Here is a 12,179-nt window from a genome sequence, read left to right on the forward strand (position 1 = left end):
ATATGCCTGTGATTTTAATTACTGGTTGATATAGCCATGTGCTTCTCACGTTCGAGGATTCCCGTATTGGTCAGTCCTGGAAACAATTTTGTGAGGGCATGTCGAATGACTTCCAGTGCCAATATGTTTAGGTCAGTGAATAAAGGGGAGGAAAGGTTGCATATTGTGAACATGGGATGCGGGAGGGGTCAGTTGGTGGTGTTGCTGCGTTTAGACAGCTTGTATCACCACGGTGGCAACGCTGCAGAGTAGAGAGGAGGGAACGGAGTGAGAGGCGACAGTCACGACGACTGCAGCAGCTGGTTAAAGTGATATAATCTTGTGTTATGAAATTTAAGTTTTCCGGGAAACATCAGGGGATTATGGAACCACACCATAGAAGGTCATTGCGCTTTTTCGATCAGTTTTGCGCTCATTCTTAGTAATTGTTTTAATTTCCAAAGCCACTTGAAATGAAGAATACTGGTGATTTAACTAAATTAACAATGTGTCTGTGTTGATCCATGGATTTACACTTATCTGGTATGGAGGAACTGGGTCATCAACATGAGTTTTGATACTGCTAATGATGCCAACTTCTGGAGTAACGGGTCCTCTGAGCTGTACGCAGAGACACCAGGACCGTTGTCTGCAAATAATTCCAATTTGACCACAGCGAATTACACAGACACGAATCCTCTGGACCTTACCCGAGCCGTGTCAGTTGGTATGGTTCTGGGCGCTTTCATTTTGTTCGCAATCGTGGGCAACATACTCGTAATACTTTCCGTTGTGTGCAACAGACACCTGCGTATCCCAACGAACTATTTCATTATCAACCTAGCAATTGCAGACCTGTTACTGGGTACCACAGTTCTGCCCGTGTCCGCAACACTGGAGATTCTCGACTACTGGGTATTCGGGAGGATCTTCTGTGACATCTGGGCAGCAGTGGACGTGTTATGTTGCACGGCCTCCATCATGAGCCTGTGCGTAATATCCATAGACCGTTATATAGGCGTGCGCTACCCACTGCAGTACCCCTGTATAGTAACGGAGAAAAGAGCCATTTTGGCCATGCTCGGTGTGTGGGTTCTCGCCACTGTCATCTCCATCGGACCTCTACTAGGGTGGAAACAACCACCCTCAAATGATGACACCGTTTGCCCCATCACCGAAGAGCCCTTTTACGCACTCTTCTCCTCCCTGGGTTCATTTTATATACCTCTGGCTGTCATCCTGTGCATGTACTGCCAGGTTTATGTAGTTGCCAAACGGACAACTAAGAACTTGGAGGCGGGGGTCATGAAAGAACGCATGGACTCGAATGAGCTCACGCTCAGGATCCACTGCAAAAACGCACAGCTGCAAGAATACTGCGTCACGGGCAAAGGCCAGGCGCGGAGCACACTAACGGTGAAACTGCTCAAGTTCTCCCGAGAGAAGAAAGCTGCTAAAACTCTGGGTGTGGTGGTAGGCATGTTTATTCTCTGCTGGCTGCCATTCTTCCTCGTGCTGCCCATCGGTAGGTTTGGAGTTTTTTTGTTTGTTGCACACTTGTGTCACAATTTCTCACTAGTTCTATCGGGTTAAATTGAACCACATAACTGTTAGATAGATATGACACTGCACGCATACATGTTGTTTTTCAAATAAACCTTGAATGTGTGCGTATGTTTGCGTGCGTGTGTGTGTGACATGACAGGACAGCATCTAACCGAACAGCCTATTCTCTGCTAGTGTCCTCCAATGCAAGTATACAGCGGCATTTGGAAAGTATTCAGACCCCGTGACTTTTTCCACATTTTATTACATTACAGCCTTGTTCTAAAATGGATTAAATGTTTTTTCCCCTCATCAATCTACAAACCTATATAATAACCAAAAGCAAAAACAGGTTTTTAGAAATGTTGGCCAAAAAATGTTTTAACCTGAAATATGACATTTACGTAAGTATTCAGACCCTTTCCTCAGTATTTTGTTGAAGCACCTTTGGCAGTGATTACAGCCTCAAGTTTTCTTGTGTACGACACTACAAGCTTGGCACACCTGTATTTGGGGAGTTTCTCCCATTCTTCTCTGCAGATCCTCTCCAGCTCTGTCAGGTTGGATGGAGAGCGTCGCTGTACAGCTATTTTCAGGTCTCTCCAGAGATGTTCGATCAGGTTCAAGTCTGGACATTCAGAGACTTGTCCTGAAACCACTCCTGTGTTATCATGGCTGTGTGCTTAGGGTCGTTGTCCACAGAGGAACTCTGGAGCTTTGTTAGAGTGACCATCGGGTTCTTGGTCACCTCTCTGACCAAGGCCCTTCTCCCCAGATTGCTCAGTTTGGCCGGGCAGCCAGCTCTAGGAAGAGTCTTGGTGGTTCCAAACTTCTTCCATTTAAAAATGATGGAGGCCACTGTGTTCTTTGGGACCTTCAATGCAGCAGAAATGGTTTGGTACCCTTTTCCAGATCTGTGCCTCAACCCAATCCTGTCTCTGAGCTCAATTCCTTCGACCTCATAGTTTTGTTTCGCTCTGACATACCCTGTCAACTGTGGGACCTTATATAGTCAGGTTTGTGTCTTTCCAAATCATGTCCAATCAATTCAATTTACGACAGGTGGACTCCAATCAAGTTGTAGATACATCTCAGGGATGATCAATGGAAACAGAATGCAACTGAGCTCAATTTCGAGTCTCATAGCAAAGGGTCTGAATACCTAAATAAGGTATTTATTTTATTTTATTGTAAATTAGCCCAAAAATTCACAAAAACCTGTGTTCACTCTGTCGTTATGGAGTATTGTGTGTACATTGTCGCGGAAAAAAATGAATTTGAATCCATTTTAGAAAAAGGCTGTAACCTAACAAAATGTGGAAAAAGTCAAGGGGTCTGAGTACTTTCCCGAATGCACTGTATAAACACTTAAGCACTCAAGCAGATATACACACAGACAGAAACACTTTCTCCCTCCCTCTCTCCCTCTCTTTGACACACACACACACACACATAATAATTTTTTTCACATACAGTATGCCAACAGTATAGAGTTTTCATAATAAGGATTTAACAAGAAGCAGTGTGTACCCATGCCAAAACATGTAGGGTGTTAACTTCCTTTTATTATGTGGGAAAAGGCTTTTCCATGAATTAACTTGCCATATTTTCTAGTCAGTGGCACCAGAAACGGGCAATTTTTCATTTACATTTTGTAAAGAAATGACACACACACACACACACACACAACCAGACACACTGTCACATTCTAACACACACAATCTACACATACATTATCCTTTAGTTGTACTGTTTGTATATATTGTATTTTACATGTGTGTGACTGTTCTTGTCTATCAGTGTATGAGAGTTTCTGCTACTCGTCATGTTTTATGTTTTTGTGATGACCGCCGGATGAATAGCTGCTGCTTCAGCAAAACCTAATGGGATTACATATAAAGCACTAAAGCAAAAATATTAATAGCCCTATATCACTAGGCAGGAGACTATATAAATAGATACAAAAATATCAATAGCTCTATATCACTAGGCAGGAGACTATATAAATAGATACAAAAATATCAATAGCTCTATATCACTAGGCAGGAGACTATAGCTACAAAAAGCATCAAATATGATCAATTGTTGATTATACTCATTATTTTGTGTTTTTACTAAACCAGTTTGTTCATCACATAAATAAATCCTGAATTCTCCTTTTTCAAGCTTGATATCGATCAGTCCTCACCGTGCTTGAGATGACAGAAATGGTCAGTGTTGTGGCGATAAGCAGGTTATTTGGAACTGCTGACATTACCCAGTGTTAATGTCCAATCGAGGCTCCCTTTAGTTTCCCGAGGCCTCATTTGGGGTGCAATATGGACCATAAGGCTGTGTGGGTGACATAGATGGAGACATGTATGCATTGAGGCACAGCAGTCACCTAGCTTGGCCACACCATGGAAGTGGAAGTAATGTGTAGAGGTGGTGACAGCCAGTGAAGATTCACACAAATTGATGTTGCAAAATTAAGACAATGCTTTGGGTAGTAACCTAATTAGTCTGCCGTTTGTTCGTGTCTTTGTGTGTACCATACGCTATAGGAACCCTGTTGGACCCTCCCCCGAGAGGCTCAGGGACATTTTAAGATAATAAAAATGTCATTTGGTTTGAAGGATTACAGCTTTCCTGACGCTGGTTGTAATTTCCCCCTCCTATCGGGGTTTTGGAATAGGATGTTTGATATATGTGTTATGTATTCTGGGAGCAACAATAAGCCCTGAATAGCTTCGTCTTTGCTTTCTCTACCCTCACAATGCTTTCAGACTACCAGTATATCAGTGAATATATCATCTACAGAACATTATATTCAATTCTTATTTACTTGAGGTATGGCGATTGAGAATAGGTATTATCTCAATTCTGCAATAAAACCCAAGATATAAACTGTAATAATTGGTATATATGGTGTTTTCATTGGAAATGATTGGGTCCTTACAAAGCACTCACTCATATGTTTTTAGTCGTTAACCTACTGTGTAGCCGTTCTCTCAGACAAATTGGATCAAAATAGCTGGGTCAAATATTCTTGGTGTCCACATTCGACAGACTATTGCAACTGGCAGGATTTTAAATAATCTCTTTGAAAGCTTTTGCAGATTGTGTTTGACGATAGCGCCACTTTTCACTGCCAGTATAAACTATGCAATTCTCAAGCTGTCTGCACTGACCCAACAAAGGCATGTTTTGTTTGTATCACCCAACATAATGTAATTACCACAAACAATGGTGCTCTGTGATCTAGTATGCCTGTATCTTACACCTTGTCCTCATGCGGAGGTGGTGAACAATAGAAGGATAATTTTGTGGGGAAAACAGGAAACAACATCTGTTCAAACAAACACAAATGATGGTAATCAGGATAGAAGTTGAGAGTTTCTTTTGCTTTTTTTCATCACAAAACTCACCAGATGAACCAAAACATTACATACTAAAGATATTGCTCTTCGATTGTCGCTTTCCATGTTATGTAACCAATATTTACTGTTTTGTCAAGGTTACAAGTTGAATATATAACCTCTTAGCAAAAAGGGTTCAAAAAGGGTTCTTTGGCTGGACCACTAGGAGAACCCTTTTTGGTTCCAGGTAGAACTATTTTGGGTTCCAGGTAGAACCCTTTTTTGGTTCCAGGTAGAACTATTTTGGGTTCCAGGTAGAACCCTTTTTGGTTCCAGGTAGAACCCTTTTTGGTTCCAGGTAGAACTATTTTGGGTTCCAGGTAGAACCCTTTTTTGGTTCCAGGTTGAACTATTTTGGGAACCAAAAAAAACCCCGTTTTTTTAAGGGTTATCCTACGGGGACAACCAAAGAACCATTTTAGGTTCTATATAGCATATTTTTTTCTAAGCGTGTACGGACAATAATATTGCATTCCCACCATATTTAATAGATTATTCCAGAAGGTTTCAGACTAGTTAACTAACCAACCCAAATTCTCCAATGAGCTGTAATTTGAACGTGATATGATGGTGATGGGTCCCTTATGCTTCTAGATCAGTGGTTCCCGAACTTTGTATAGTCCCGTACCCCTTCAAACGTTCAGCCTCCAGCTGTACTCTCAAATTTTGTTTTTTTGCCATCATTGTAAGCCTGCCACACACACACTATACGATACATTTATTAAACATAAGAATGAGTGTGAGTTTTTGTTACAACCCGGCTCGTGGGAAGTGACAAAGAGCTCTTATATGACCAGGGCACAAATAATAATATAATAATAATATAATAATTTTGATCTTTATTTAGCCATCTTACATATAAAAGCTTATCGGTTCATCAAAAAATTGTGAATAACTCACCACAGGTGAATGAGAAGGGTGTGCTTGAAAGGATGAACATAACTCTGCCATGTTGGGTTGTATTGGAGAGAGTCTCATTCTTAAATCCTTTTCCACACACAGTCTGTGCCTGTATTTAGTTTTCATGCTAGTGAGGGCCGAGAATCCACTCTCACATTTGTACGTGTTTGCAAAGGGCATCAGTGTCCTAACAGCGTGATTTGCCAAGGCAGGATACTCTGAACGCAGCCCTATCCAGAAATCTGGCAGTGGCTTCTGATTTAAATTACATTTTCACAGAAACGCTTGTTGCGATTTCGATGAGGCTCTCTTGTTCAGATATCGGTAAGTGGACTAGAGGCAGGGCATGGAAGATAACGAATCCAGTTGTTTGTTTTGCCTGTTTCGGGAACGTACCTGCGTAATTACACACTCAACTCACTCAGGTGCTTCGCTATATCACATTTGACATTTTCCGTAAGCTTGAGTTCATTTGCACACAAAAAATCATAGTTAAGGCTATGAGGCTATGATGGAAAGACCTGTGTGTTGTCCTTGTTAATGCAGACAAAGAGCTCCAACTTCTTAATCGTTGCCTCAATTTTGTCCCGCACATTGAATATAGTTGCAGAGAGTTCCTGTAATCCTAGATTCAGATCATTCAGGTGAGAAAAAACATCACCCAGATAGGCCAGTCGTGTGAGAAACTATCATTGCATAATGCAGAAAATACACGAGAGTTCAGGGGCCTTGCTTTAACAAAGTTAACCATTTTCACTGTAGTGTCCAAAACATCTTTCAAGCTGTCAGGCATTCCCTTGGCAGCAAGAACCTCTCGGTGGATGCTACAGTGTACCCATGTTGCGTCGGGAGCAACTGCTTGCACGTGCGTTACCACTCCACTATGTCTCCCTGTCATGGCTTTGCGCCTTCAGTACAGATACCAACACATCTTGACCACCGAAGTCCATTTGATGTCACAAAGCTGTCCAGTACTTTAAAAATATCCTCTCCTGTTGTCCTGGTTTCCGGTGATTTGCAGAAGAGGATGTCTTCCTTAATTGACCCCCCATAAACCGGATATTTTTATTTGGGGTACCCCCGACGGCATTGCACGTACCCTAGTTTGTGAATACCTGTTCTAGAGTAATGCAGTTGGAACGCCAGGGCCTTCGTACGGTAGGGCCCCACTGACTAGCATACCTCTTAGGCCCTCTTTAAAAATGGCTTTGGACATGATCTTTGACTCCATGCTTTCGTCCATTCGTAGGTGTGTGAGGAGAGGTCCGATGGTATTTAGTTCCCAGGTAGATCTCAGAGTCATTCATAGCCTACTCTATCATAGTCAAGTGTGTCTTAGAAAAGAAACCAAAACCAGAACAAAAGATAAACCCCTCCCTGTACATAATATCTGCTCCTGATTTAATCTGTAGTTTATGCTTCTGTCTTCATTTTTTTTTAAATGGCAGTTATTTTCTCATACCATCAATACAGTTCCTCTAATGGCCTCCACATTGGCAGGAGAGGGCATGGACTGAGAGATTCCGTTTGGGATTATTTCTATGGCGACTGATTGTGAAATGAGTCCAGGAACAATTATAGATGGAGGTGTTTACTGCATTTTATCCTGAGTTCTCCTCCTCGTTCCTCTAACATGCCAGGAGATGTGTTGAAAGCCTGCAGCCTCACAGGGCACTGCTTTTTTTTTTAACCTTTATTTAACTAGGCAAGTCAGTTAAGAACAAATTCTTATTTTCAATGACGGCCTAGGGTTAACAGTGGGTTAACTGCCTGTTCAGGGGCAGAACGACAGATTTTGACCATGTCAGCTCGGGGGATTCGATCTTGCAACCTTTCGGTTACTAGTCCAACGCTCCAACCACTAGGCTACCTGCCGCCCCTAAAGACCTCATACAGGCACTGTACATTTAACTGCCGTCTCTCTTTAGAGTCTGATGTATTTCACCAGTCCTTGCTTTGTTATTTACTCCGTCTGTAGAGCAACATCGACTACCTTCCTTTGTTTGGCTCAATAGTCAGCCAGCGTTAAGCAGCCGTCGAGAAGGACTCGGTCAATTAGTAGATAAGAAAGCCGGAAGCATCTGGTTTCTGGATGTGTGAAAGACGTTGCCAGTAGATTAAGTGGTGAATTAGTGATTCAATCACTGGGTTAGATAGACTGTGGACAGAGAAATTGGACAGAGAGCTGTGATTTGTTGTCCTGGATTCCACAGTTGCACGGCACGGAGGAGCATCCTAAATCTTCTTAAGTGAGCACTATCAGAACATAGTGCAGGGTTTGGGTTCATTCTATTTCAATTCTAGTCAATTCAAAAGTCGAATTCCAAATTTCCCTCATTGAAAAGCATTGAAGAGAATTGGAATTGGAATTTCAGTGTACTTGCAGAATTTAAATGGAATTGACACCAATCCCGGTATAGTGGGTTGTTGGCTTCATGTGACTAGGGAGGTTCGGGGCTGAGGAGGTTACAGTGTATGGAACTGTGCTGGAGAACTGTACACACGTTTTACTGGAAAACGAACCCAGGCAGAAGCACATCATTAATTACTGCAGTGGGCTAAATCAGGGTCACACAGTGTGTTTCTTGGTTTGAAACAAATATACTTTGAAACAAAGGTTTTCACCTCACACTCATTTGGGCTCAGTGCTAGAGGCTTCACTACAGGCCCTGGTTCAATTCCAGGCTGTATCGCAACTGGCCATGATTGGGAGTCCCATAGGGAGGCGCACAATTGGCCCAGCGTTCTCCGGGTTAGGATTTGGCCGGGATAGGCCGTCGTTGATAATAAGAATTTGTTCTTAACTGACTTGCCTAGTTAAATTAAGGTTAAATAAAGGTTAAATAAAAAAATATTCATAGTTAAGGGCTTAAAAAAATAAGACACCTGTACCATGTCAGAAATAGAGTTGAAATGTATTCAATTTTGAGTTTGCATCCTAATATTACACTTTATATACATCACAGTAGACTGGCATATAACAAAACCGTTTGACATAGAAACACCAGATTTCTGACGTAAAAAAAAAAATGTTTATAATTGTTTTTATTGATAACATTACACCCATGGGGACACTAGGTCATTTAACTGCAGGAAAGGACTACAGTGTAACCTCTCCTCAGGCCAGGCTGAGAAATTACAAATGTGTCCTTGAATTAGATGGTTCTAAGAGCCATGGTTCTATTATGAGAAAACACAGTAATAACTCTTGTTAAACATCTCTCCATCCCAGAGTCTAAAGAGAGAACCAGGATGGAATGCCACATCTTTCTCTTCAGGTTTTCATCCAATAACGTGACAGCCAGGGTTTCTGTGGCAGGACATACCAAAGTGGATGAGTACCCACAATGCTGAGTCCAAAAAGGCCAAAAAAGGGGATGTGATGTTCAACAGGGGAGGAGTACAAGGGCAGTAAAACAGTGGACTCCCAGCAGTGAAAGCCTCTGGGATTAGTTCGCCTGTAAAATTAGGAAGGCTTTGGAATGATGACGGATCTCTGTGACCTTTGTTTATGAGCTGGAGACAGTAAAGATAAAGATTAAACTCCAGAAAGTGCTTCTCTGAAACTGATACTATCTCATGCCAGCGCAGTAGTGGCATTGCTTACTGTAATGATTTCTTTATTGAATGTGAGATTGCTTGTAAATCCTGCCTTATCTTGAACTTTTTCCACATTTACAGTGTTTACAGCTTTTATTCTTTAACATTCAAGGTTCAGTAGCTTATTTAGAATCAGTGAAGGTTGATGTGAGGTCGGTAGAGTTGACCTCAGTGGTTAAGGAGACCATAGTGCAGTAATGATGAGTGCCGTCAGTGAGTCACCTTATCTTTCTCCATCTCTCTGTTATCGGGGGGGTTGTGTATATCAGGTGCTTGAGGTAGGTGTGTCGTATCACACACAATAGAATGTAGCTTTCAAGCTTGAATGAATGTATGATTATATATTTGAAATAATTTTGTCTTAAGTTCTATCGTAAAAAAATATGACGCTTGAAAAATACCAGCAGACAGACAATCTGTCTGTACTAAAGAGTTGAATAAAGACCCCCCACCCTGCACTCCCTAAAACGTTCTCTCATCTCCTTCGTCGCTGATCATTGATCTGAAAGGTCTGGGAAGGTGAAAGCAAGCTTATATTTCACCTTTCTCCGTCTCTCTCGATCAGTGGTGCGGAGTGAGAGGAGAATGCCGGTGGATAGCTGCTGGTACGTTGGCTTTCTGTGAGGTTCTATTTGGGGTGGCAGGGTAGCCTAGTGGTTAGAGCGTTGGACTAGTAACCGGAAGGTTGCAAGTTCAAACCCCCAACCTGACAAGGTACAAATCTGTCATTCTGCCACTGAACAGGCAGTTAACCCACTGTTCCTAGGCCGTCATTGAAAATAAGAATTTGTTCTTAACTGACTTGCCTAGTTAAATAAAGGTTAAAAAAATAAAAAATACTGCCATCTATTGATCATCAAAATGAATGGATTGAAGAGATGGTTCCTCATTTACATTATTGTCTCAGGATACATCTACCACAACAGTACATAGCACAGCGTAATCATTTCTCAAATGTAAAGTTATGTGTAATAACATTTGTTTTTCCGATAATATCTCTCAATTGATAACCTATTTTCACCATGTACTCGCTCAGGGTCGTTCAACGCCAACCTGCGTCCCTCGGAGACGTTCTTCAAGGTGATCTTCTGGCTGGGCTATTTCAACAGCTGCCTGAACCCCATCATCTACCCCTGCTACAGCCGAGAGTTCAAGCAGGCCTTCATACGCATCCTTAAGTGCCGCTGCCATCAGAAGAAGAAGAAGCAGAAGGGTTGGAATGCCTACTACAACCAACGTTCCTCTCGCCTGGGCTCCACCAATACCTCCTACCTGAATGGAAGTCAGCAGACCCTGTCCTCCGTCAACCCCAGCCCTCACTGTGTCAGCAAAGGGACTGGCTCTCGCCTAGAGCCTGGGTTTGACCTCAACTCCCCATCCCCCTGCACGTCTCTGCCTGGGAGCCCCTTCACTGGCCAGATGAGAGCCCTCCCTGGGGCTGTCTACCAGAGCACCAGCAGAAATAACAGAGTCCACCTGGTCTCTCCCTTGGCCAGGGAGTCAGTTCATGCCAATGGACAGAGTAGGAATGGAGAGGTGGAGCATGGAACAATCAGGGCAACACCTGACACAATTATGTAATGACTGTGTGGGGCACCAGTCATAAGCCTGGACAATATCGTTTAATAGTCTGTACTAATGCTGGCATGAGACTTCTTTTAGAGACACTATACATTGGATCATTGTAAATGTCTAAATGCAATATGGACAGCAGCCTAACTACTGTAGAAGTATGGATTGAAGATGTCCACATCACAATGTTTCCCTGACTATTTATTACTAAGAATCTGGTTGCTTCTAGTTACATGTCCTCCAAATGTCATCGTCAATAGGTCTTTTGGACAATTTTAGACAGAACACTAAGGTTCTCTGCTACTGCACCAAGCATTTGCAGAACAATGCGTGCAGCTCTGGCACATACTAACTAGGCCCTTGAAAGACTCCATGAAAAAGGGACCAACTGTACCCACGTTTTGACTTGGGTTGCACTGCTCTGCATTTGTAACAGATATACATACAGTTGAAGTCGGAGGTTTACACACACCGTAGCCAAATACATTTCAGCTCAGTTTTTCACATTTCCTGACATTTAATCTTAGTAAAAATGCCCTGTTTTAAGTCAGTTAGGATAATCACTTTATTTTAAGAATGTGAAATGTCAGAATAATAGTAGAGAGAATGATTTATTTCAGCTTTTATTTCTTTCATGACATTCCCAGTGGGTCAGAAGTTTACATACACTCAATTAGTATTTGGTAGCATTGCCTTTAAGTTGTTTATCTTGGGTAAAACATTTCGGGTAGCCTTCCGCAAGCTTCCCACAGTAAGTTGGGTGAATTTTGGCCCATTCATCCCGACTGAGCTGGTGTAACTGAGTCAGGTCTGTAGGCCTCCTTGCTCGCATATGCTTTTTCGGTTCTGCACACAAATTTTCTATAGGATTGAGGTCAGGGCTTTGTGATGGCCACTCCAATACATTGACTTAAGCCATTTTGCCACAATATTGGAAGGATGCTTGGGGTCATTGTCCATTTGGAAGACCCATTTGCGACCAAGCTTTAACTTCCTGACTGATGTCTTGAGATGTTGCTTCAATATATCCACATAATTTTATTTCCCCGTGATGCCATCTATTTTGTGAGTGCACCAGTCCCTCCTGCAGCAAAGCACCCCCACAACATGATGCTGCCACCCCCGTGCTTCATGGTTGGGATGGTGTTCTTTGGCTTGCAAGCCTCCCCTTTTTCCTCCAAACAT

The 12,179-nt window shown here is 42.3% G+C and overlaps 1 protein-coding gene across 1 annotated transcript; it reads left to right on the top strand.

Moving 5' to 3' along the window:
- Window positions 1-248: 248 nt before the first annotated feature.
- Window positions 249-11,525, top strand: LOC109873385 (alpha-1A adrenergic receptor-like). Its single transcript, XM_020465045.2, has 2 exons — window positions 249-1,504; window positions 10,459-11,525. The coding sequence occupies exons 1-2, from the start codon at window positions 547-549 to the stop codon at window positions 11,001-11,003; spliced, it is 1,503 nt and encodes a 500-aa protein (XP_020320634.1). The 5' UTR covers window positions 249-546; the 3' UTR covers window positions 11,004-11,525.
- Window positions 11,526-12,179: the final 654 nt, after the last annotated feature.

This window comes from Oncorhynchus kisutch, linkage group LG28, assembly GCF_002021735.2.
Source record: "Oncorhynchus kisutch isolate 150728-3 linkage group LG28, Okis_V2, whole genome shotgun sequence".
Taxonomy (NCBI): domain Eukaryota; kingdom Metazoa; phylum Chordata; class Actinopteri; order Salmoniformes; family Salmonidae; genus Oncorhynchus; species Oncorhynchus kisutch.